The following is a 22246-nucleotide window of genomic DNA, read 5'->3' on the forward strand; positions in this document are numbered from 1 at the left end:
AAGGGACTATTGCATAGTATGTGCCTTTGTTGCTTTCTTCATAAAACTACATGTTGTAGCATATACCTGTCAGGAATATTATGCTCAATCAGCAGGAGAAAGGGGCAGTTCACAGAAAGATTTACTGTGGGATGCAGCACTATGAGATCCTACTATACAGTTGGTACAGTGGTTTTTGCTGAGTTCCTCAACAGAGTTCTGACTGTCCTGTAACATGTAAGTAAAGGGCCAAAGAAGGGGAAGGAAAGAAGGGTCAAAAGAAGGGGAAGGAAAAGAAAGAGAATAATAAGATGAGTCTACCCACTGATTGGCTCTTCATGTTGTGAAGATTATGTCAAATCTGCCTCATACACTGTCCCCTTGGCTCTGTTACTGAAAACTACTCATTGGAGAAGACTGGTTTGGTTTTCCTCCAGACGTCTGCTTTCTATCTGGTATTCTTGCTCTGTTTCTGCCTCTCCTTTATTTCCTGCTACTGCCCAAGTGACAACATTAGTGACTTCTGTGACTTCATTCATATGCCACATTGTTCTTCCTTTGGTAGCCTGTCGGAGAACAGAAGTGGCACAATAAACTTGATTAAGTCTTGGGATTATTATTTTTTAAATCACCTGGCATCAAAATTATATCAATGAACACGTCAGCTAAGCCTTCATTCTGGAGAAAATCCTTTCTCCAGTATCCATGAGACCTCAGATAGTGATGAAACTCAGAAAAAGGCCTCCACTTCAGAAATTTGTGTATGGACGGGACCATGTACAGACAGGATCATCCTTTGTACCTGGTCCCAAGATGTGAACAAGCTTAAAACAATTTGGAATTGTGTGTAGAAATGGGCTTGGAGGCATTGCAGTTTCTGAAGCACTGTGGGGTGAGAAACTGCTAGCTATTCTGGCTGGGCCTGATAGGACTTGAAGTCTATAAACATTTGGAGGACCAAAGTTTCCACACTCCAAAGGAACAACCAGTGACAATGCTGAAACAAGGGGCAACCCCGGCCTGCAACCAGGAGCCATGTGTCCCATTTCGCCACTTGAGGTGCAATAAGAAGTGCTGCCTGAGACCTCCTGCCGGTGGAAAAACAGCACCAGCATTGGCACCAATTGGCTTCACCCTGCCTCCTGTGTGGGCTGGGCAACCCCATTCAGAACAGAGTGAACACCAATGCCTAGGTAGATGAAGCATTCAGATACTGTAACTTGACCTTGTCTGGATATTCAGCAAAAAAGGAAAAATTAATACATTTTTTGTTAACAATATTGGGTAGCTCTGGTTTAATATAAAAAGTATATTGCATTTCCTTTAAAATTTCAAAACAGCCCCCATAGCAAGGTTGTGAGAATATCAATTTATTATCTACAAGGAGAGTATATTTATTTAGATAAAATGTTGTGGACCTTAGAAATGCAAAACAGAAAGGAAAATAGGAGTTTGGTGATAAGAAAACTTACCTTGATTGTGAACATTTCTTATAAGCCCATTTAAGTGTCAGCATCAATATAGGTAATATGCTTGCTAAAAAAGAAGAAGAAACACACACCACCATTCTAGTAAAAATCCCCCACAAAAGGTCAATAAAACTGATGCATAATTAAAAACAGCATAGAAAATGCTCTGCAAATATTACTAATAAACATTTCACACTTGAATGTACTTAACAATAAAATACGTTAAACTGTCATTTGGTGGTCACAAGTCATTCTAAGACCAAACCACTTATTATTAGGGTGTAAAGACGGGTGATTTGTTGTCTTTGCTGTTTTGTTATGGGAACCTATCTGAAATAACTATGATGCCAAAATTCTAAAATTACAGTTTCACAGACAGGATTATTATGAAAATGATTATACCTCTTGGAATGTTAAGGTAAAACTTGCCAGCAAATTTATTTGGATTGCTTCCATAGCGGGGAAATACAAACTGTACTTGGAAGTAAACTCCACTGAGTTTAAAGATGTATCTCAACCCACAGAGGAGATTAGACAAATGATGAGCAAAGATTTGAGCATTGATGCCAAGCTTTGGAAATATGAAAAATTGTGCACACTATTGATGCTTTGTAAATGTTTGGAATAAAGTGTGTGTGTGTTTATATGTAAACACACACAAACAGTCCTTGAATAATCCAGAGTCAGTGCAACAAAAAGAAACTCCTATTTAGGAAAAAAAATAGGGAAAACATCTAGAATCATCAACTGACTGTAAGCACTTTTAAGGCCCAATTTCTTAAATCTCTACAATGAAACTTCAAAATACTTATCTCTGGCTGCATAGTGCCCAGCTTTCTATGACCCCATAATATTATTGCCATTTTTCACATAGCAATGTTTTATACCATTTCATATTTTTTGCATATTAAATTGTATAAAATATGGGTATGTAAAAAACTATAATGCATCACCATGTTTCCCCCATTCATTTTCAAGAAATCACATACCAGCTATAAGTAGTCTCAGGAAAACACCTAGAAAAGAGGGGGAAATGGTTCTAATAAGCAAACATCTCAAAATAAAACCTTGTAAGACTAATTATAGAAAGGCTACTCATTTGGACTGGCAGCCACATCTGAAATGGCTTATAAACTGAAGTACTGCAGCTCAAGGTGGATTTTGTATCAGAGCTGGTGGATATGTTTACTTAAATCATTTTCACACACACACCATATACTGTATTTTTCGCCCTATAGGACGGACTTTTTCCCCTCCAAAAATGAAGGGGAGATGTGTATACGTCCTATGGGGCGAATGCAGGCTTTCGCTGAAGCTATCTGCAAGCCTTGGGAGCCTGGCGGGAGTTCCCGCGGGCTCCCAAGGCTTGCGGACAGCAGCTTGCATCCCAAAGCTTGGGGCACGCTCAGCAGCGCGCCCATGGCTTCGGACAGATCTCCGCAAGCCTGGGGAGCCCGCGTGAGTTCCCGCCGGGCTCCCTAGGCTTGTGAATAGCAGCCTGCATCCCGAAGCCTGGGGCGCACTAAGCAGTGCGCCCCGGGCTTCGGGGAGCTCTCCGCAAGCCTGGGGAGCCTGGCGGGAACTCCCGCCGGGCTCCCCAGGCTTGCGGAGAGCTCCCCGAAGCCCGGGGTGTGCTCCGTCTCAGGATAGCAGCCTGTTCTGGGGGCTGGGGTCGGGGGAAGCTTGGGGGGGAAATATTTTTTCCCACTTTATTCCCCCCCCCAAAAAAAAACTAGGTGCGCCCTATGAGCCGGTGCGCCGTATAGGGTGAAAAATACGGTATACTCGACGGGCACTTCAAAAATTAATACTATATTAAGAAACCACATGGGTTTAAAAGAATAGATGTTGACTTTACATGACTCAATCTCAAATCATAATTGTTTTTTGCTGTGGTAAGAACTTCCTTTTAAAATACTAAAGTTGCAAATATCATTTTAAAATGAAATACTTGAGGATTATGCAAACCATTTAGATTCTCATAAACCGGAAACTTAATTTGTTTTATTGCCTGTCAGCTATATCAGACAACTACTTCAGAAGCTTTTGAGAATGTGTGTTGGGGTGGAAGTGTGTTAGAGGAAGTGCAGAAACTGTTGTTTGCTTTGCTGTCTGTCAATCACATGGAGCAGTTGGCAGGCAGCTACTTGAGGGACTTCTTGAATATGTGTGCACGGTAGCAGGTTTTTGCCTTCTTAGTAGTGGCACCCATCCTGCGGAATGCCCTCCCTTCAGATGTCAAGGAAATGAGTAACTATATAACCTTTAGAAGACATCTGAATGCAGGCCTGTATAAGGAAGCCTTTTAACGTCTAATGTTTTATTATGTTTTAATATATGTTGGAAGGCGCCCACAGTAGCAGGGGCAACCCAGTCAGATGGGCGAGGTACAAATATCGAAATTGAAATGTGGGAGTGGGGTAAGAAGCAGCTGCTTGACATGGGCCTCAGATGGATTTCTTGCTCTGAAACTGAAGAAAGCAGGTTTTGATTGTTGAATGAGGTTGGTTAATTTGTATTTGTATGTTGACTCATCATTTTTAGATTTTAATTGTGGGTAGGGGCCTCAAAAGCTGGGAGACCCTGGTTAAGAGACAAATGCCCAGTTCCATTTTCTTAAAAGAGCCTTCATGAAGGTGTGCTGTGAAGTATAAAGCATTTCTTCAAATATCTGTAAATATTTGCACCTCAACCGTTTCCACTCTGAATGTGTTTTAGTCTGTAAATACCATTTCTGATAATTTTATTGGGTCTTGGGGTTTGTGAGTGGACAATTCAGCCACTAACAAGACCCGATTCCACATACAACTGGATATTAAATTTTCATTTAAACTAAATATCCATGCATACAAATATACATGTGTCAATACCCTAAAATTCATGTGTTTATGCTCCAGCAGAAATCGGAAGCATTTTCTCGGTTCAAGGCATTCTGTGCTTGGTTGGAGAATGTTCACAGTAAACACATTGGCTGTTTGTTTACTGGTCGAGAAGCTGAATTCACTTCTCAACTGTTTGAAGCTTTCCTGACTGAGAAGGGAATTCAGCATAGCCTCTCAAGTCCTGGATCTCCATGGGAGATTTGTGAGCAAGCAAAGCAAACGTTGCTGCAAGGCCTGAAAACCTTGTTGCATGATGCCAATCTCCCTGAGAAGTTTTGGGGGGAATCTTTGAACTCATTTGTTTATGCCTTTTATTGCAGATTGTCATCACCTATTGGTTGTACTCCCTATGAGAAGATGTTTGGTAAGAAACCTTACGTCAAGCACATGAGCATCTTTGGTTCTGACATGTGGGTACACACCCCACAGAGCAACAAGCTTGGGAAGTGTGGGGCACATGGTTTGTTCATGGGGTACGAAAAAGGTGCATATAGGGTATGGATGACTGGCTCTAAGTCCATTAGGTTCACAAAGAGTGTCGAGTACAATCCTAAGTGGGGGGGAAATGTGGGAATTTTCCAGAGTTACCCAGAGGAAGATGAAGATGATGTTGAGGAAGATGAGGAAGCTGAGGATGATGATTATGATTATGATCAGAGTTCGGATTCCAGCTCAGTGGGCAGCGCTGCTGCTAGTGTCAGCGACAGTGATGACACAGCAGACTACAATAGCGCAAAGGCCTCAGTTAGTCCATCTGATGCGTCTCACAATGAACTGGAAGAACCACTGTTCACCGTTGGTCATTTTTCTCCTAAGAAAGAGGAGATGAGTGCAGAAGACTTGCGTCTAGTACGCAGATCTGAAAGGGCCACAAAAGGCAAACCTCCAAAGAGATTTGCTGATGAGTTTGCTAAGACAGCAACTGCTCTTAGTAGCTCAGAGAAGGTGTGGGAACCTTCAAGCTTCAAAGAGGTTCAGGAGTTAACCTCTAAAGATGCTGAGCCATGGCTTAATGCCATGAAGGCTGAAGTTGATTCCTTGGATAGGAACCAGACTGGGGAGCTGGTACCAGTAGTCCCAGGAATGAGACTGGTTGGCAGCAAATGGGTCTTCAAGGCCAAGACAGACCAGAATGGCAAGGTTGTCAGACACAAAGCCAGATTGGTTGCCTGAGGTTTTTCACAGGTACCAGGACATGATTACCACAAGACCTACTCACCCACCGTCCGGTATGAGAGCATTCGGCTAATGCTCAAGATTGCTGCAGAGGATAAACTGCATGTTTCCCATCACGACGTTAATACAGCTTTTTTGTACGGGGTTTTGGGGGAGGAGCTGTATATGCTTCCACCTGACGGGATGCAGATACAGAAGGGAATGGTCTGTAAACTGCAGAAATCCTTATATGGTCTCAAGCAAGGTGCCAGGTGTTGGAACACAAAACTCACTGAGACATTGCTTTCTCTAGGGTTTCAACAGGGCAAAGCTGATCCATGTGTGTTTGTCAAGGAAGAGGGGCAAAACAAACTATAGTTTATGTTTTGTTGATGATCTTTTGAAGGAGCACTTTGACATGAAGGATCTTGGTGAGGTATCCAACTATCTTTCTCTGCAGGTGGAGAGGGACCAAGCAGGTAATTTTCTGGTACACCACAGAAAATTGCTGATGTATTAACCAGGTTGAATTTGGTTGATGCAAACCCAGCAGACACACCGATGGTGACAGGTTACCAGGTAGTACTGCTGAAGCGTTTTCTGACACTACACCGTACAGATGCATTCTAGGCAAGCTGAATCTCATTGCTAGATGTTCAAGACCTAACATAGCTGTAAGCACTAACCTGCTTAGCAGACATGCCAACAATCCTACTGTTCAGGATTGGAAAGCTCTGAAGCGCATAGCCCACTATTTGAAAGGGACTTTGCACTACAGGATGAGGTTTACCAGTCAGAAGACTGGAGGTCTTGAAATCTTTGCAGATGCTAGTTTTGGAAGTGACACCACGGATGGTACAAGCACTTCTGGAGTGTGCTACATGTACAACCACTGTCTGTTTGACTGGCTGTGCAAGAAGCAGATGGCAGTAAGCCTAAGTTCCTGTGAAGCAGAACTCAATGCTCTGTCATTTTCACTCATGGATTGTGAATGGTTGATGCAACTGTTTCAGGACATCAGAGTTTCTGTGAAATGTCCTATACAAGTGTATCAAGACAATAGATCCTGTTTGGCTTTGCTGAACTCAGAGAGTTGCAAGCAAAGTACCAAGTACTTGCAGATTAAGCTACATCGTGCAAGAGAGTGTATTCAGAAAGGACTCATTCAGGTGTCCTACATGCCAGGAAATGAAATTCCTGCTGATCTGTTGTCTAAGGTTGTTAACAGAGAACAACTTAAGGTTTATGTACAGAGGTTGTAATTGGGTTGAACCACAGGTACTATAGGTTACACGGAAAGGGGGAGGATGTTAGGATATTTCCGTTCCACCTTAAAAGGGGACAGGCTGTTGTGAGTCACAGCCTGCGTATTTCCTGTTCACAGGAAGTTTCTGTTTTGTATATAGCTGTTGCTTCTCTCTGTGTGCCTTGACATGCAGGCAGGCAGTCGTGTTTTTCTTTGTTCTGACCGACGCTGAATAAAGTTGTAAATAATGCTCTCCTGAGTGCATCTTTCGTTGTGCGAACTCTGCGAAAGGGTGTGCACCAGTTCTTGGAATGTGGACAGATGTTTCTGAGGCTTGTGTCACTAATTGACTGATACTGCGTTTCTACGGGAGGTTGATGGATCGTCCGGAGTCAACGTGGGAGCATGATGGCCTTTGTCTCCCTGGCAGTATCCCAACAACAGGGACAACACTAGTTTCTATGTCATGTTTCAAATGACCACGTCAAAATTCTACTTTCTGACTAAGGAGATAACACCTTGTGATCCAGCACCAGGAAATTGGGATGCAAAGCGCAGTGCCTGTTCAGAAGTGCCTAGTGCTGACAATTTACAATATAGCCTTCAGAGAAGGTTGTTTGCCCCGAATATCACCTTTGGGGTGGGTAAATTCAGCTTGCAAGATCTTCAGAGAGACTGACTAGGTACTAAACAAATATTACCTGAAAGATGTTATAAAAGTAAGAGGCAGAATAAAAATTCTCAAAGACTTCTGGAAGCTTGACTTCCCATGGACTAGTGGTGCCCAGGATTCATTCCATATCCACATTTTGCTCTAGAGGGTTGCAGTCCAGAGTTCTACAACCAAAAGTACTTCAACAGCATGGTTCTTCAAGAGGTTGTGAACACCAAGGGCCACTTTATGGATGTCATTGTCTGTGTTGTTGGGAGAAAACATGGTATAGATATCTTCTGGATGTCCCACCCTTGCTGACAAGCCAGAGGCTGGTCCAGTCTTCCCTGGCCTAGTGGTGCTTGTCAATGATTTTTCCTTGTGCCCCCTCAACTTCACCATTCAGGCATTCACCTTCAAACCGTAGCTGATGTCTTCCTACAGGTCTACATGGATAGGCATGGACTGTACCTTCAGCTACTACCACAGTTCAGCTTGGCTGCCTGTGAAAAGGCTTTGGCCATTTAAAGTTAAGGTGGAGGTCCCTCTATACCTTGCTAGATATGCATATCATTGTTGTCTCCTGTATCCTGCTCAAAAGCTGCAAGACGGGGGCCGGTATCCTTCTTGAGAAGCACCCTGATATGTCTAAGCTTGGAGATGAGATGGATGCTGTACCCATGGGCAGAGACCAGAATGTTAACACAGTTCCAGTTAACCGATGACAAGTATGTATGCATGTGTAAATAAAACCATATATGTTTTTGCAGGTACCACCATCTTAGAGGTATGCATTTGCACCCCCAAATCTCTCACCGGTCAGAGATTTAGCATTTATAACAGTATTTTCAGAAATATAATGCTTACTCAGAGCACAAGTTGGAATATTAGGCAACCATTGCTTCCCACCGATGTAATTAATCCTAGGTGATCCGATCAAAATATAGCCAATATCACATTGAATAGTAACTTCATCTCCAATGTTGTAGTATTTTTTCTCCCCATAGATTATTCTTCCATTACGGATATAGAGTTCAGTAGTGTCTGGTGATGTTCTAGCTGAAAACACAAAAAAAATATTAAAAATAATATAAAGCAGTACTAAACTGCACACAAAATAGGGGGGGAAATCATACTTGTGCAACTTGATTTTGCAAAATGCAGAATGTTCTATACAAAAAAGTTAAAATTTCCTGATATTATGTATAATATTGTGCTATTTTACATCTGTCAGAAGTGTCTGGGAGCTGCCATTAGGAGATCTGGAGTGAAGTGTCAACAATAAGCAGATGACACCCAGCTCTCTCTCTGTTCTAAGTGAAAATACATTCATCATCCAGGTGGCATTGTTACTTCTTTCTCCTAGGATGGGGCTAAAAGGAAGATTTTTAGGTCATGTTTGCAAAGCTTGGTGTGATGCATCCTATTAGATATTGATAGCTAGTTTGTAGATCCCTGGAAAAGGTTAAGAGAGGGTGCAATCCAGTTCACAGCCACAGTATTGTACCTTCTCTTTTACTTCTTCCACTGGTCAACTCTGCAGCCCTGGCCTATTTGTCATGGTTCTAGCCCCATCCCATTCTTGCATTGTGCAAAATGAAAGGATTCCAAAGTTGCAGCTTTTGCTCTATCACTCCCATGGATTTTTTTCACTAATGATTTGTTTTTATATTAAAAACATTGTACAAGTACTGAGTGGTTTGGAATACTTCAATTTCAGACCTTCTGCATGCTGATGCTATTGCAGTTATCTCCACCACATTAATTGGAATATGGAAGTTACTGAGCAACTAAGTTTTGTATGAAACAGCATCTATTATTACTGCAAAGACAAAAATTCTAGGTATTGGCAAGAAGAAAGTTCATATATGGAAGTTGGGCGATCCCATGGCCAGCCACATTCATGTAAGCCATATTCAGTACTAACTTTCATGCAAAGGGACCCAGAACTGAATCTCTAATCAGGGACAGGATATGATGAGGTGCACACAGTAGCTAGCATACCACTAAAATAAAAATATCAACTGTAATTGGGATTAAAATATATCATTTTTAGTCCAATAGACCAATGCAGCCAATGTTATGGAAAGCAAATGAAAGCATTCATGTAAATACACATGACAGAAGTCTGTCAAATTGTACTTAAGATACCTTTGCGGGGGGCGGGGGGGGGGATTAGACAAGGACCAGGTTCAAATCCACAGTAAGCCATGAAGCTACCTAGGTGACCTTGGGCCATTTACTGTCTCTTGGCCTGAACAGCATTCCACTGCTGATGTACAGATAAAATTGGGAGACATAGACCTATGTACACTACCCTGATCTCTATGGAAGAAAGGTGGAATAATGAACAAAAAAGTAAACAAAAAACTGCTAGAAGAATGAAGCAGCTTCAGAAGATGTCAAGACCACATATAATGTTGTGGGTATGTCTGCCCATCTGTGATTTACCTGTAGATAATGGGAAATATCTGTCTTGAGTATGGCTTTAAAAGGAACATTTATATATGGATTTATATACATACAGAAACATGGTTGTATCGAAGGATCCCACTGATTGTAGCCTTTGCATTTTACAGTCATCTTTGTGGTTTCATCAAAAAAAGAATGGTTTGGATGGCAGTAAACTGTGATGGTATCTCCAATTTTGTATTCAGATTGCAATGGATACACACTCCCTTTGGGCATTACTGGAGCACCACAATTTTCTGGATAAACTATAACAAGAAAAATAAAACTGGAAGATATAAATGCAAGACTAGTAGCATACAATCAGTCACAAGATTCAAGATGCCACCATTGTGTCAGGTACCTGGATTTTTGAGCAGGCCGTCCTAACCATTGGCGCTAGGAGTGCATGGCACCTGGGCACCAGGCTCTCAGGGGTGCCAGACCAAGAGTCTGGGGCCGAGTGTTGGAGTCCGGGGAAGAGCCGCCAACAGCCGGACTCCAACGCTTGCCCCCGAACTTGCACTGAGCAGCCTGCAGCAGAAGAGCCTGCAGCGCTCCGACAGGTTCTGCTCCGCTCAGCTGTCAACTCTTCCCCCAGCTGCATGGCCGCTGTTTCAGTGCCACGCCCGGAGCACCATGTAACATGGGCGTGGCGCAGTGAATCCTGTTGCATGCGCCAAGCTGCGGGTTCCTTTGCTGGTTTTTCCACTGTTGGTGCACATTCCCAGCACCACCCAACGTGGGTGCCAGTGCAGAACAATGGGGAATGCAAGCGATATCTTCAGACGGGATCTGCCATGCGCTGACAGCAACAACAAATCCTGACGAACAGGAGCATGTGGATCCTGTCCGGAGATGTTTCCTCTGCTGCCGCTTGCATTCCCCGTCATTCTGCACTGGAACCCTATATTGGGAGGCACTGGGAACATGCACCGACAGCAGAAAAGCCAGCAAAGGAACTCACAGCTTGGCACATGCAACAGGATGCGCCACGCAGCACCCACAACGTTTCACAGTGCTCCAGGTGCTGCATGCGCAGCCAAAACAGTTAGCCGCCATGCAGCAGGGGTGTGTGGAGGCAGCGGGCGGACAGCCCAGTGACTGTGCCACACAACATTTTGTCATTGTCCCCAGCATGGAACTCCCACCCACCTTTGTACACCCCTGTACGTGGGGCACTGGCACCCCCATTGGTTGGCGCTTTGAGTCCCTGCATCCCACAACTGTTCTAAAGGTAAACAACTATTTCCTTAACAACTTTGGGGTCCCTCCCTTAAAAAAGGTTGACAACTCTGGGCAACCTAGGAGCGCCAGGCGGATCTTTGCACTCCGGCACTGTATATGCTTAAGACGGCCCTGTTTTTGAGCTCTGTAAGAAGGCACAAAACAGTTTAACACCAATTACGTCATGGCAAGTCATGCAAACCCTATTCTTTTGAACACAACAGGAGAAAAGTCAAATTATTCTTAAACTTTTGTTCTTGAAATGTTTTCTGTGCAGTCACACATTGGGCATGCTTGTAAAACAAATGCTATTAGACAAACGGAATAAGAGTTACCCTTTCAGAAACAAATGACTAACATCTATGTGATGAGTGAAGCTACAAAATCTCTGTGTAAGCTAGATTTCAATAGACTTCTTTAAAATACTGCACTTGGGAAGGTGTAGGTCCTAGACCATTTGGCAAGGTGTAGGTCCTAGGCCAGGAGTAGGGAATCATCCACCCTCCCTTTCTCTAAGGAATGAGTATACATGCTGTGGTGGGTATAAAGCCAAGGTTGGATTCACCAGCACTGGCTGAATGTGAGGTACTTCCAAGTTATCAGCAGTCAAGCTGAAGGTAACATGCTATATGGCGATAACATAGCATGATGAGCTAGCATGGTCAAGTGCTAGTGGATCTCTATAAACTTGGGTCTTTACATGATTTATTTCTACAACCACAAGAACTGAAATATAGTAGATGAGTTCATGATGCAGCAGCATCTCTTAGATTTTATGTAGCTAGTGTGTTTATTTTTGTTTTGTGTCGTGAGACATTGAACAGTTTATATAATTTGAACTGAACTGTCTGAGCAAAGAGTTTTCTGAACTGGGAACTCTGGAAAAGACTGACTACTGGAAAGCAGGAAGAACCTGACATTCTGCTGGATGACTCTGCTAGAAGTTTGGTATAGTATCAACAAACGGATGGTGGGCCCAGTATAACAGGTTATTGGTCAACTGACTTCTATAAGTCTAGCAGCGGTTCATGTGATGGGGCGGATGCTGAACACCAGCATCATTCTTGCTTACCTGGCTAGCACTAGGGCAGCAGCAAACTCAGAGCTGCACAGGTGCACCAGTGAGGCTGTCGCTGCCACTCTAGCAGTCCTGCGATTACACACACACAGCCCCAACCTTGCCTTTGCTGCTTGTAACTTAGCTGAGCTGAACTTGCAGCTCCATACAGCAGCCTCTTTGGATTCCACCTTTTGATTACCTTCTGCCTTGGATTCCTTAATTTTCTCCTCCTAGCATTGGTGAACTCCAGACACTACTTCCTACTATGATTTTACTTTCTGCCCTCCCCACTGGAGTAAACACATGCAAAACTAACAAATGTGTTTTCAAATTTGGGCTGCCCCTTCTTCTGCATTAGTGTACCATTATTATACTAATGTTTAAGCAATTAAAGCTCAATTGGTTCTCTGAACTTTGTGAGATATAACACAAAAATACACCTTGGTGGCCAACATTCCTTACTCCTTTTTAAACATGTCAGTTCCCTATGTTTAAATGGCTTTTTATTGTGGAAAGAGAAAAATATATTCTAATCCAGTGCTTTTTTCAAAGCCTTACTCTTTTTGCAGGATGGCACTTCAGGGACCCAAGAACCGTTCTTCTCACAGCGAATAAAATAACTGCCGATTAAGAAGTATCCAATTTTACATTCAAATGTAATACTGCTGCCATAGGTATAGGAATCTCTAAATCCACTTAATTTTATTCCATCCGGAACTACTGGATTGGCACACATAACTGAAAGTGAAAAGTAAAATTAAAAAGCAGAACTCCTTAAAAACTAGAATATTTACATTTCTGCTCTCTTGAGAATGGGGTATTTTCTCTCCTAAGTCATTAATCTAGATCAGGAGTGGCCAACCCCTTTTTGGTCCAAGGGCCATGTTTACCATTGGCCAACCCAATAGCTGAAGTAACATATATTATGATTTAAAAAGAAATCTTTAGACTCACTTTATGTATTGGGTTACTATAATTTTTTCACCATTTATAATTGTGCAACTTTAGTATAATCACCTAAAGGAACAGCCACTAAGGGTCAAATGCATGTTATGACAAGCACACTTTTCTTTTAAGTGGTCTTAGAACCGGCCACTTTCTGCAGGTAAAGCAGTCTCACTAAGCTTCAATTCAGATTAGGATTGCAATGTGGATGGGAGAGTGGAGGTTTAACCCCACACCATTTCCCCAGGCCCATCAGCAGCTTGTCTTTGCCCCCTGAATACATTGTTTACTGCATGAAGCACATTTCTGAAGAGGAACAGCTTTTCAGACAAGTGCTTTCCTGTGTGAGGAATGCTTTTGTAATAGTTGTGCAAGATTATTGGTTGATAAAATAAATCCATCTCCTGTGAGGGTTCAACATTATCTTTCCGTAAATTAGCTTTTGCACTATTGGGAAATCAGATTCCTAGCAATCAAACAGTTAATAGGAAAACATGAAGAGTCAAAAAATTCTGCTTATGTGATTGTCATTGACAACTAGCTAGCTAGCATCTTTATGAATCAGGAGTGCTGAGAGATATGATGGCAGGGGCAGCAATTCCAGTGGCCTGCTATAAGTGCATATTCTGTTTTCCTCCAGCATTATTCTATTTGTTCTTTTAATGTTTGGCTTATTTTCAAATATACATGTCTCCAGTGATTTCTCCTTCAAAAGGAAGACAAACTTGGCAAAACATTGGAGCAGTCAGGGAAGTAGGAAACATACACAACACATGTATTTATAAAATCCTATCACTGATCTGGACATAGCAGCACACAGCTTCCTAGCAAGTCTGTAGGCTTTTTTAATAGCATCACTGCAGATATAATTGTTATGAAAAGAAAATCAACCTCCACATGTGGGTAGAGGGAATTCCCCTCTCCACTGTGCTTTACTGTTATTAGCAACAATATCACAAGAAATAGAAGGTGCTGCAATGACCAATATAGTCTCATTGCAATGGTATTTTATCACTATTTCTTTTTTTTTTAAAGAAAATTTTATTTGTTTTCCAAACACATAATTAAAACAGACAATAAACAAACTAAAAACATACAAACATATAAACATGTATAGTTTCATACTCTTGATTTCATACACCTTATTCCTCCAACTTCCCCATACCTCCCTTTTGCTGCATCCTTATTTCACATTCCTTTAGCAACTCTCCAAATAGTTAATTATTTAATTCACTTTCATTTCATTCCTTTTTCTTTGACTTATTAGTTACAGCTGCAATTCTCTATTTCTTATTCCCTGACATCTAGCACTCCTCAATTTTACAATGATTTTTAAGATATATCTTGAATTTCTTCCAGTCTTCTTCCACTATCTCTTTCCCCTGGTCGCGGATTCTGCCAGTCATCTCTGCCAGTCCCATGTAGTCAATCACCTTCGTCTGCCATTCTTCCAGAGTAGGTAGTTCTTGTGTCTTCCAATACTTTGCAAGGAGAATTCTTGCTGCTGTAGTAGCATACATAAAAAACATCCTATCCTTCCTTGACACCAGTTGGCCGACCATGCCCAAGAGAAAGGCCTCAGGTTTTTTAGGAAAAGTCCGCTTTAGGACTTTCTTAATTTCATTATAGATCATTTCCCAAAAGGCTTTAATCCTCGGGTAGGTCCACCATAGGTGATAAAAAGTACCTTCAGTCTCATTACACTTCCAACATTTATTATTGGGCAGATGATAAATTTTTGCAAGCTTGGCTGGGGTCATGTACCACCTATAAATCATTTTCATTATGTTTTCTCTTAAGGCATTACATGCCGTAAATTTAACACCGGTGGTCCATAACTGTTCCCAGTCAGCAAACAAAATATCATGACCGATATCTTGTGCCTTTATCACTATTTCTTAAGGATAAGTCCCAGTCCCATTGTGAGAGCCATCAAGACTACTTGGAGGAACTGCACAAGAAATTCCTAGAAAAATATTGAACAATTTAGCAAATAGGCAAAACTTGTATAGAAATGTTGGGAGTCTGGTAAATACGCTGCACTGATGTGCAGAGAGAAATAGTCTGGAGTGCATGTTGAGAGCACAAGAAAACAAAGCCATCTTGAGTACAAATATTCCCCACAAAAAAGGGGTCCTGCAGGCCCCAGGCATGAGTTGGCCACCATTTCTGTCACCTGCTGTCTTTGTTGTTGTTGTTTAGTCGTGTCCGACTCTTCGTGACCCCATGAACCAGAGCATGCCAGGCACTCCTGTCTTCCACTGCCTCCCGCAGTTTGGTCAAACTCATGTTGGTAGTTTCAAGAACACTGTCCAACCATCTTGTCCTCTGTCGTCCCCTTCTCCTTGTGCCCTCAATCTTTCCCAACATCAGGGTCTTTTCCAGGGAGTCTTCTCTTCTCATGAGGTGGCCAAAGTATTGGAGCCTCAGCTTCAGGATCTGTACTTCCAGTGAGCACTCAGGGCTGATTTCCTTAAGAATGGAGAGGTTTGATCTTCTTGCAGTCCATGGGACTCTCAAGAGCACCATAATTCAAAAGTATCAATTCTTCGGCGATCAGCCTTCTTTATGGTCCAGCTCTCACTTCCATACATCACTACTGGGAAAACCATAGCTTTACTATACGGACCTTTGTTGGCAAGATGATGTCTCTGCTTTTAAAGATGCTATCTAGGTTTGTCATTTTTTTTCTCCCAAGAAGCAGGCATCTATTAATTTTGTGACTGCTATCACCATCTGAAGTGATCATGGAACCCAAGAAAGTAAAATCTCTCACTGCCTCCATTTCTTCCCCTTCTGTTTGCCAGGAGGTGATGGGACCAGTGGCCATGATCTTAATTTTTTTGATGTTGAGCTTCAGACCTTATTTTGTGCTCTCCTCTTTCACCCTCAAAGGGTTCTTTAATTCCTCCTCACTTTCTGCCATCAAGGTTGTGACATCTGCATATCTGAGGTTGTTGATATTTCTTCCAGCAATCTACTTCTTCTTATTTCATTAGAGTTTATTTCTAAGTAAGTGTGGGTACGATCACAACCACAAATTAAGAGAAGCTTGATATTTCTTATGTTTAAAGCATTAGAGTAACTTTTTAGAAATCACCAAAATAAACGAACATGTTTAGAGCAACACATACCATGACAGGGGTCTGACAACGGTGTCCAGGAACCGTTAATACATGTAGTTGTGTTAGTTTTATCATGCAGTCTTACAGCACCTTCTTTGCATTCATATACTGCGAAGTGGTCATATATAAAGATATTGACCTCAGAAAAGGGAAATATTGGTAAATCGTCAAGATCACAGGTCTCTGGATTCACATAAAAAGACAAAGATTAATATGACACATAAGCCTTTGGAAGTAAAAATCCTGTTTACAGTTTCACTATATTTGTTCTAAAAAACTAAATATGGGATAATTATAACAAACAATAATGAAAGAAAAACACTGACAATGCAGTGAAAGTGTTTTAAGTTGAGTTCATTAAACAGTGTGTATTAGCAGACACCTTTCACACTGAGGACTCAATATCCTTAATCTTCTCTTCTGCAAGCTCCAGTGAAACTAGCTCTGATGTTCTTACACAGTTCTTGTTAATTTCAAATTTACCACACTTACACTGTCATGTCACAAACATCCCAGGCCTCCCAGCCTGTGACAAGCTCTGCAAGGTTCGTGGTGGTGGTCCTAAACCTTGTTGGTTTGTGCCATCCTTAGCAACTAGTTTTTCTGAGGTGGGATGGCTTTCTCCAGTGAGAAGAAATTACAGTGGTACCTCACAAGACGAATGCCTCGTAAGTCGAAAAACTTGCAAGATGAAAGAGTTTTTCGTTTTTTGAGTTGCTTCACAAGACGAATTTCCCTATGGGCTTGCTTCGCAAGACAACAACGTCTTGCAAGTTGATTTCCTTTTGATTTTCAATGCATTCCTATGGGAATCCGCGCTTTGCAAGACGAAAAAACTCGCAGAACGAATTAATTTCGTCTTGCGAGGTACCACTGTAATTACCAGCTCTCAGTCTAGCACAGTTTCAGGTCTCTTTGGCAGCTTGTCAGTGGAATGGAGGAACCCAGGATCCTCATCCTTCCCAATGAGTCGTCAATCCACCTTTGACACAGATTTTTTTTTTTTTACATCTGCCGCAGGTCTAGGACAAAACCATCTTAAGCTGTTCCCTTAAAAAAAATCCTCCAGCTAACGCTTTTCAACTGGAGTTTTTCCACAGAAAATAAAGAACATGTCTCTTTACTCTCTGTAACACTTCTCAAGCTAAAACCTCTGTAGCAGTTGACAAGCAGTAAAATACATACATACAGATCTTGGGCCCTCCTAATAGTAAAATGCAATAACAGGTAGGCATGAAGCACATACATACACTATCATAAAATAATGAACCCATAAATTAGCCAGGAATGAATCCAACATTCTGCCAGGACATGGGCACGCGCCTTGCATTTACCCAGATTAGTGAATGAGGTGTGATACTCTTGACAGGGGTCTGAGAGACCTCCTCTCCCCCCCCCCCCAAAGGTGGTGGTACTACGTACCATTGTGTACCACCAGAAAAAAGCACTCTTTTTTACAGAGATGACCAGGAAAGGCTCACACACCATTAATCTGAGATTATCTGATTCACTTACACAAATAACAAAGGCTGCAGCCAGATGCACTTTGGTATCTGTGCCATGTCAAGAATAGAAAGTCTTATTTTAGATGTGATGTAATGGAAACATGAATCTCATTTTTTTGTTGGGGTAGTTTTATTTCTCATGTTGCCAAATATCCTGGGTAGAATTTATAGGCTTTGCAATTTATGGGCTGCAATCCACAATCACCCTATGCCAGGTTGGTGTGTGTGTGTGTGTGTAGATTGAGTGAATACATTTCTGGTGGCTCCTTCTGCTGACAGCGTGCCACTTGTGTCACTCTGCCAGCAAAGATCTCCCCCTTTGTTCACTGAATTGTACTGGCAGGTGGAATGCTACTGGTGGTATTCCCTCCACCGGAAAGCCCTGAAATCCTGAATTCTGGTGGATCACCAGGTGCTCTCAAAACGCTTAGCTAGATAAGCAACTAGGTATAAAGACCCTGCACAGTTTGTTTTGTCTTGTCTTGTTCATGATTTTATGTATTGATATTAACCTTAGGTTCTTCATTCTACAGCTGCCCCCCATCAAGTAAGTAAATAAATAAATAAAAATAGTTAACTAACTGACCTATGCGTTGCAGCTAACTCGGTTGTGTGTGTGTCTATATATATATATATATATATATATATATATATATATATATATATTTTCTGTGGTGCTTCACTAACTCATTATATAGAGAGAGATAGAGATATGTGTGTATATATATATATATATATATATGCTTTCGTAGATTTTCACGGGTACAGGAATGCAGGTTTTGGTGTCCTCGGGTGTCTTCCCGTGTAAAAGTTGGGGTGTCTAGGCGACGTTTCGACGAGGTCTCACTCGTCATCTTCAGGCTGGTGCTTTCGGCTTCTTGTTACTGGAACAAGAAGTAACAAGAAGCCGAAAGCACCAGCCTGAAGATGACGAGTGAGACCTCGTCGAAACGTCGCCTAGACACCCCAACTTTTACACGGGAAGACACCCGAGGACACCAAAACCTGCATATATATATATATATATACACACATATCTCTATCTCTCTCTATATAATGAGTTAGTGAAGCACCACAGAATAAAGTATTACAACCCCACCGCTAATGCACTATTATTGTATCAATGGCTCTAAAAGACCCCTCTGGGAGGCACCAAGGTCTTCCCCATGCGTGCTTCCTCGGGAGTAAGAAAGGCCGCCTGGCAGAGAAAGTCCCCTTGGGAGGATGGGCAGTCCAATTGGCTCTGCCGACGGAGGCCGCAGCCTAGGACGCGGCGGGCGGCGCGCAACCGCCTCGCGGCTGAGGAGTACGGACACCTCGGCGCCACCTGGCGGGCTGCGGGGGGACATCCGCGTTTACCTCAGGCGCCTGGAAAGACCCGCCCACTCGCGCGCCGCGAGCGGGCGGGAGGGGAAGGGGCAGGTGGCGGGGAGAAAGGAGGCTCAGAGGCCGCTAGAGGCTCCGTCGTCACTCGCCTGGCTTCCTCGTACAGTACTCACCCACCATTCCCTGAGGCAGCAGCAGCAGCATCGACATCCCCAAGAGACGGCGAGTCAGCAGAAGCCCCCAGGACGGCCGTTGCATAACGCTGAGCGGCGACAGCGAAGAGAAGGCAGGCTCACGACTGCGCGGGCGAGTGGCGTAAAAGCGTTCGGTGAAGGGCCGCGTTGCGGGGAGCGACGCGCGATGGTCGCTGTTCAGCTCGCTTTCCCTGTTTTCCCCCTATAGCATTTCCCACCTAGAATGCCGGATGGATCCTTTGCAGACTGTACTTTTTCGCTACGTTTTATTCCTCCCTACCTCAGGGACGACAGCTTGCTTGCGAAAGACAACGGGGAAAATCCAGGATTGTATCGCATCTGTGACATGTTGGTGGACTGTGCCGTCACTTTGAAAAAAGTGTAGAAATCATGCTCTCTCACATCGAAGTATTATTGAGTGGGGAAAATATGGTTCCTCCTGCTTTTTGAGGTTTTAAAAATCAATTAAAAAAAAAATCCTAGACAGTGCAATGCAGAGTTTTACTACGCCATGTGACAGGCTGAAGAGAGGGTCTAGACGTGGCTGAGAAAATGTGGTTTATGACAGCTATATAATGCAGCCCGGTATTATTATTCCAGTATTGTGGGGTGCTGCTTGTGGCTTATGACTAGTCAAATATGTAACTTCATATCTGTTGCAGAAATCTGCCAGGACCCATCTTTTGGGGGGTGTTTAGGGGGAGACACTTGGGCTACTGGAGAGCCATCTCTATTTGAACAAGTATTTGTCTTTTGGTTATTGCTGCTTCGGCTCTTCTATTTGATATATTGAAGCTGACATTGTCTTTTGTTTTATCAGTCTTTCAAGGTTGACATTTTACTGATTTTCAATACAAACTTTGTATTGAGAGAGTGGCTGGGGAGGAATAATTTAGAAGAACCATCCAGTGATGATTTATTAATTTAAAGCATTTGTTAATAATAAATAATAATAATAATACCCCACCCATCTGGCTGGGTTTCCCCAGCTACTATGGGCAGCTTCCAACAAAATATTAAAATACAATAGTCCGTCAAACATTAAAGGCTTTCCTAAACAGGGCTGCCTTCAGATGTCTTCTGAAAGTCTGGTACAGTAGTTGTTTTTCTCTTTGACATCTGGTGGGAGGGTGTTCCACAGGGCGGGTGCCACTACCAAGAAGGCCCAGAAATGTACTGGGAGCCAATGTAGGTCTTTCAAGACTGGTGTTATGTGGTCTCGGCGGCTGCTCCCAGTCACCAGTCTAGCTGCTGCATTCTGGATTAGTTGTAGTTTCCGGGTCATCTTCAAAGGTAGCCCCACATAGAACGCATTGCAGTAGTCCAAGCGGGAGATAACCAGAGCATGCACCACTCTGGCAAGACAGTCCGCAGGCAGATAGGGTCTCAGCCTGCGTACCAGATTAGTTAATTTTTTTAATCCAGAATTGTTATGCATTGCAACAGAAATCTATTACACCATAGCCATATACAACAACCAGGATTGTCAAAGTGCTGCATTTCCCCCATATCCCGCAGAAAGAATTTCTCAGATAAATCAACACAAACTGCTTTCCTCTCTCCCAGCTAAGCCTTTCCTCATTTGAATGTAAGCACAGTTGGAATAAAAAAAGAGACAGTGTGCTGTTAGCCTATGGGATGTTTATGTAGTAGAAGCAACATAGAGAGAAGGGGTAGACAGAGATGGGTGGACTTGACTCAAGCTTGTTCTCTAGAAAACAGTAGAAGCAACAGGAAGTACAGAGTCTGCAGGAAATACAGTTGTATTAGGAGCAGCTGTAAACAGGACTATGTATCAACAGCTTCTTTAAAGAGAAGCTTCTTTAAAGAAAGTCCTTAAATCCATAACAATTATTACTGCCTACATAAATATTTGATGCAATGATGAATAATTAGTGGCTGGCTGACTGACTGTTGCTATCCACTTTTAATTGCTACCTCTCCCAGATGTAATGGGAAATTGTGGCTTTAACAAAGCATGATTTGACAACCAAAGTCAGTGTGCAACAAAGCGAAGATGAAGTAGGGAAGTGTGCAGATATGATGCACATTCTAAATCTAACAAACCGTGACTTATTTAGCCGGGATAGTTACATCTGAATTTGTCTGAATTTCCCTATATCTGAACCTTTGTTTTCTTCAGCACGCTCAGATTTTGTAGGCTTCCAGGACCAGTCCTTTTTTACTTGTTACTCAGTAGAGTATCGTAAACATTGATGGTGTTACTTAAATAATAATTTTAAAGTTTCAATATGAGGATTAAGTTTACTATCCAACCAGATGGCAACACATGACTTTTAAGCACGTAGCATGGAAGTGTATCTAAGCAACTGCAATCAGGTCTTGATATCCGAACACTATGTTTTCTCATGAAATTGTTTGTTAGGCAAGCATTTACAGGAGTTCACAATTTCCATTGATTGCTATGAGGAAATTGTTAGTGTGTTCCCAACCATGGAAATAGGACCCCAAAATGATGAAAAAAAACCTGGGAAAACCCTCCGAAACATCAAAAAAGGCAAACAAGGAAGGCAAAAATGCATTACAGTGGTACCTCGGTTTAAGAACAGCCCTATTTACGAACAATTCGATTTATGAACTCCGCAAAACCAGAAGTAGTGTCCTGGTTTGCGAACTTTACCTCGGTCTAAGAACGGAATCCGAACGGTGGAAGGGCACCGGCGGTGGGAGGCCTCATTAGGGAAAGTGCACCTTGGTTTAAGAACGGTTTCAGTTTAAGAACGGGCTTCCGGAACAGATTAAGTTCATAAACTGAGGTACCACTGTATCTAATCTCTCCACACACAACCACCCCAATGGTTTCTTGAGAAACAGCTGCCATAGATCGGCCACATGCAAAAACCCAAAAGCTTATTTAAGACTGCTTATTTGTTTAAAGTAGCACACACAGGTTTGGCTGTTTATATACTGTATCTGAATATGTCTGAATATGTTGATTTCCCTGCCTACTGTTCCATGAGTATCAGTCACCACTAGGTACAGAATCTATTTTTAAAAATGAGATTTATGATC

General features: G+C 42.4%; 1 protein-coding gene across 2 annotated transcripts; it reads right to left on the reverse strand.

Annotated features, from left to right (window-relative positions):
- On the reverse strand, positions 1 to 19866 carry LOC310847628 (zona pellucida sperm-binding protein 3 receptor-like). 2 transcript variants are annotated; one of them, XM_083745630.1, is made up of 8 exons: positions 19193 to 19854; positions 16198 to 16371; positions 12677 to 12856; positions 9909 to 10100; positions 8251 to 8442; positions 2438 to 2464; positions 1452 to 1515; positions 1 to 545 (listed from the first exon to the last, which is right to left on the reverse strand). In XM_083745630.1, the coding sequence occupies exons 1-8, from the start codon at positions 19275 to 19277 to the stop codon at positions 515 to 517; spliced, it is 945 nt and encodes a 314-aa protein (XP_083601756.1). In that variant the 5' UTR covers positions 19278 to 19854; the 3' UTR covers positions 1 to 514. The 2 variants fall into 2 exon arrangements, with proteins under 2 accessions (XP_083601756.1, XP_083601757.1); XM_083745631.1 differs by lacking the exon at positions 9909 to 10100 and having other exon boundaries at positions 19193 to 19866.
- Positions 19867 to 22246: the final 2380 nt, after the last annotated feature.

This window comes from Podarcis gaigeae (genome assembly GCF_964106915.1).
Source record: "Podarcis gaigeae genome assembly, chromosome: 6".
Taxonomy (NCBI): Eukaryota; Metazoa; Chordata; class Lepidosauria; order Squamata; family Lacertidae; genus Podarcis; species Podarcis gaigeae.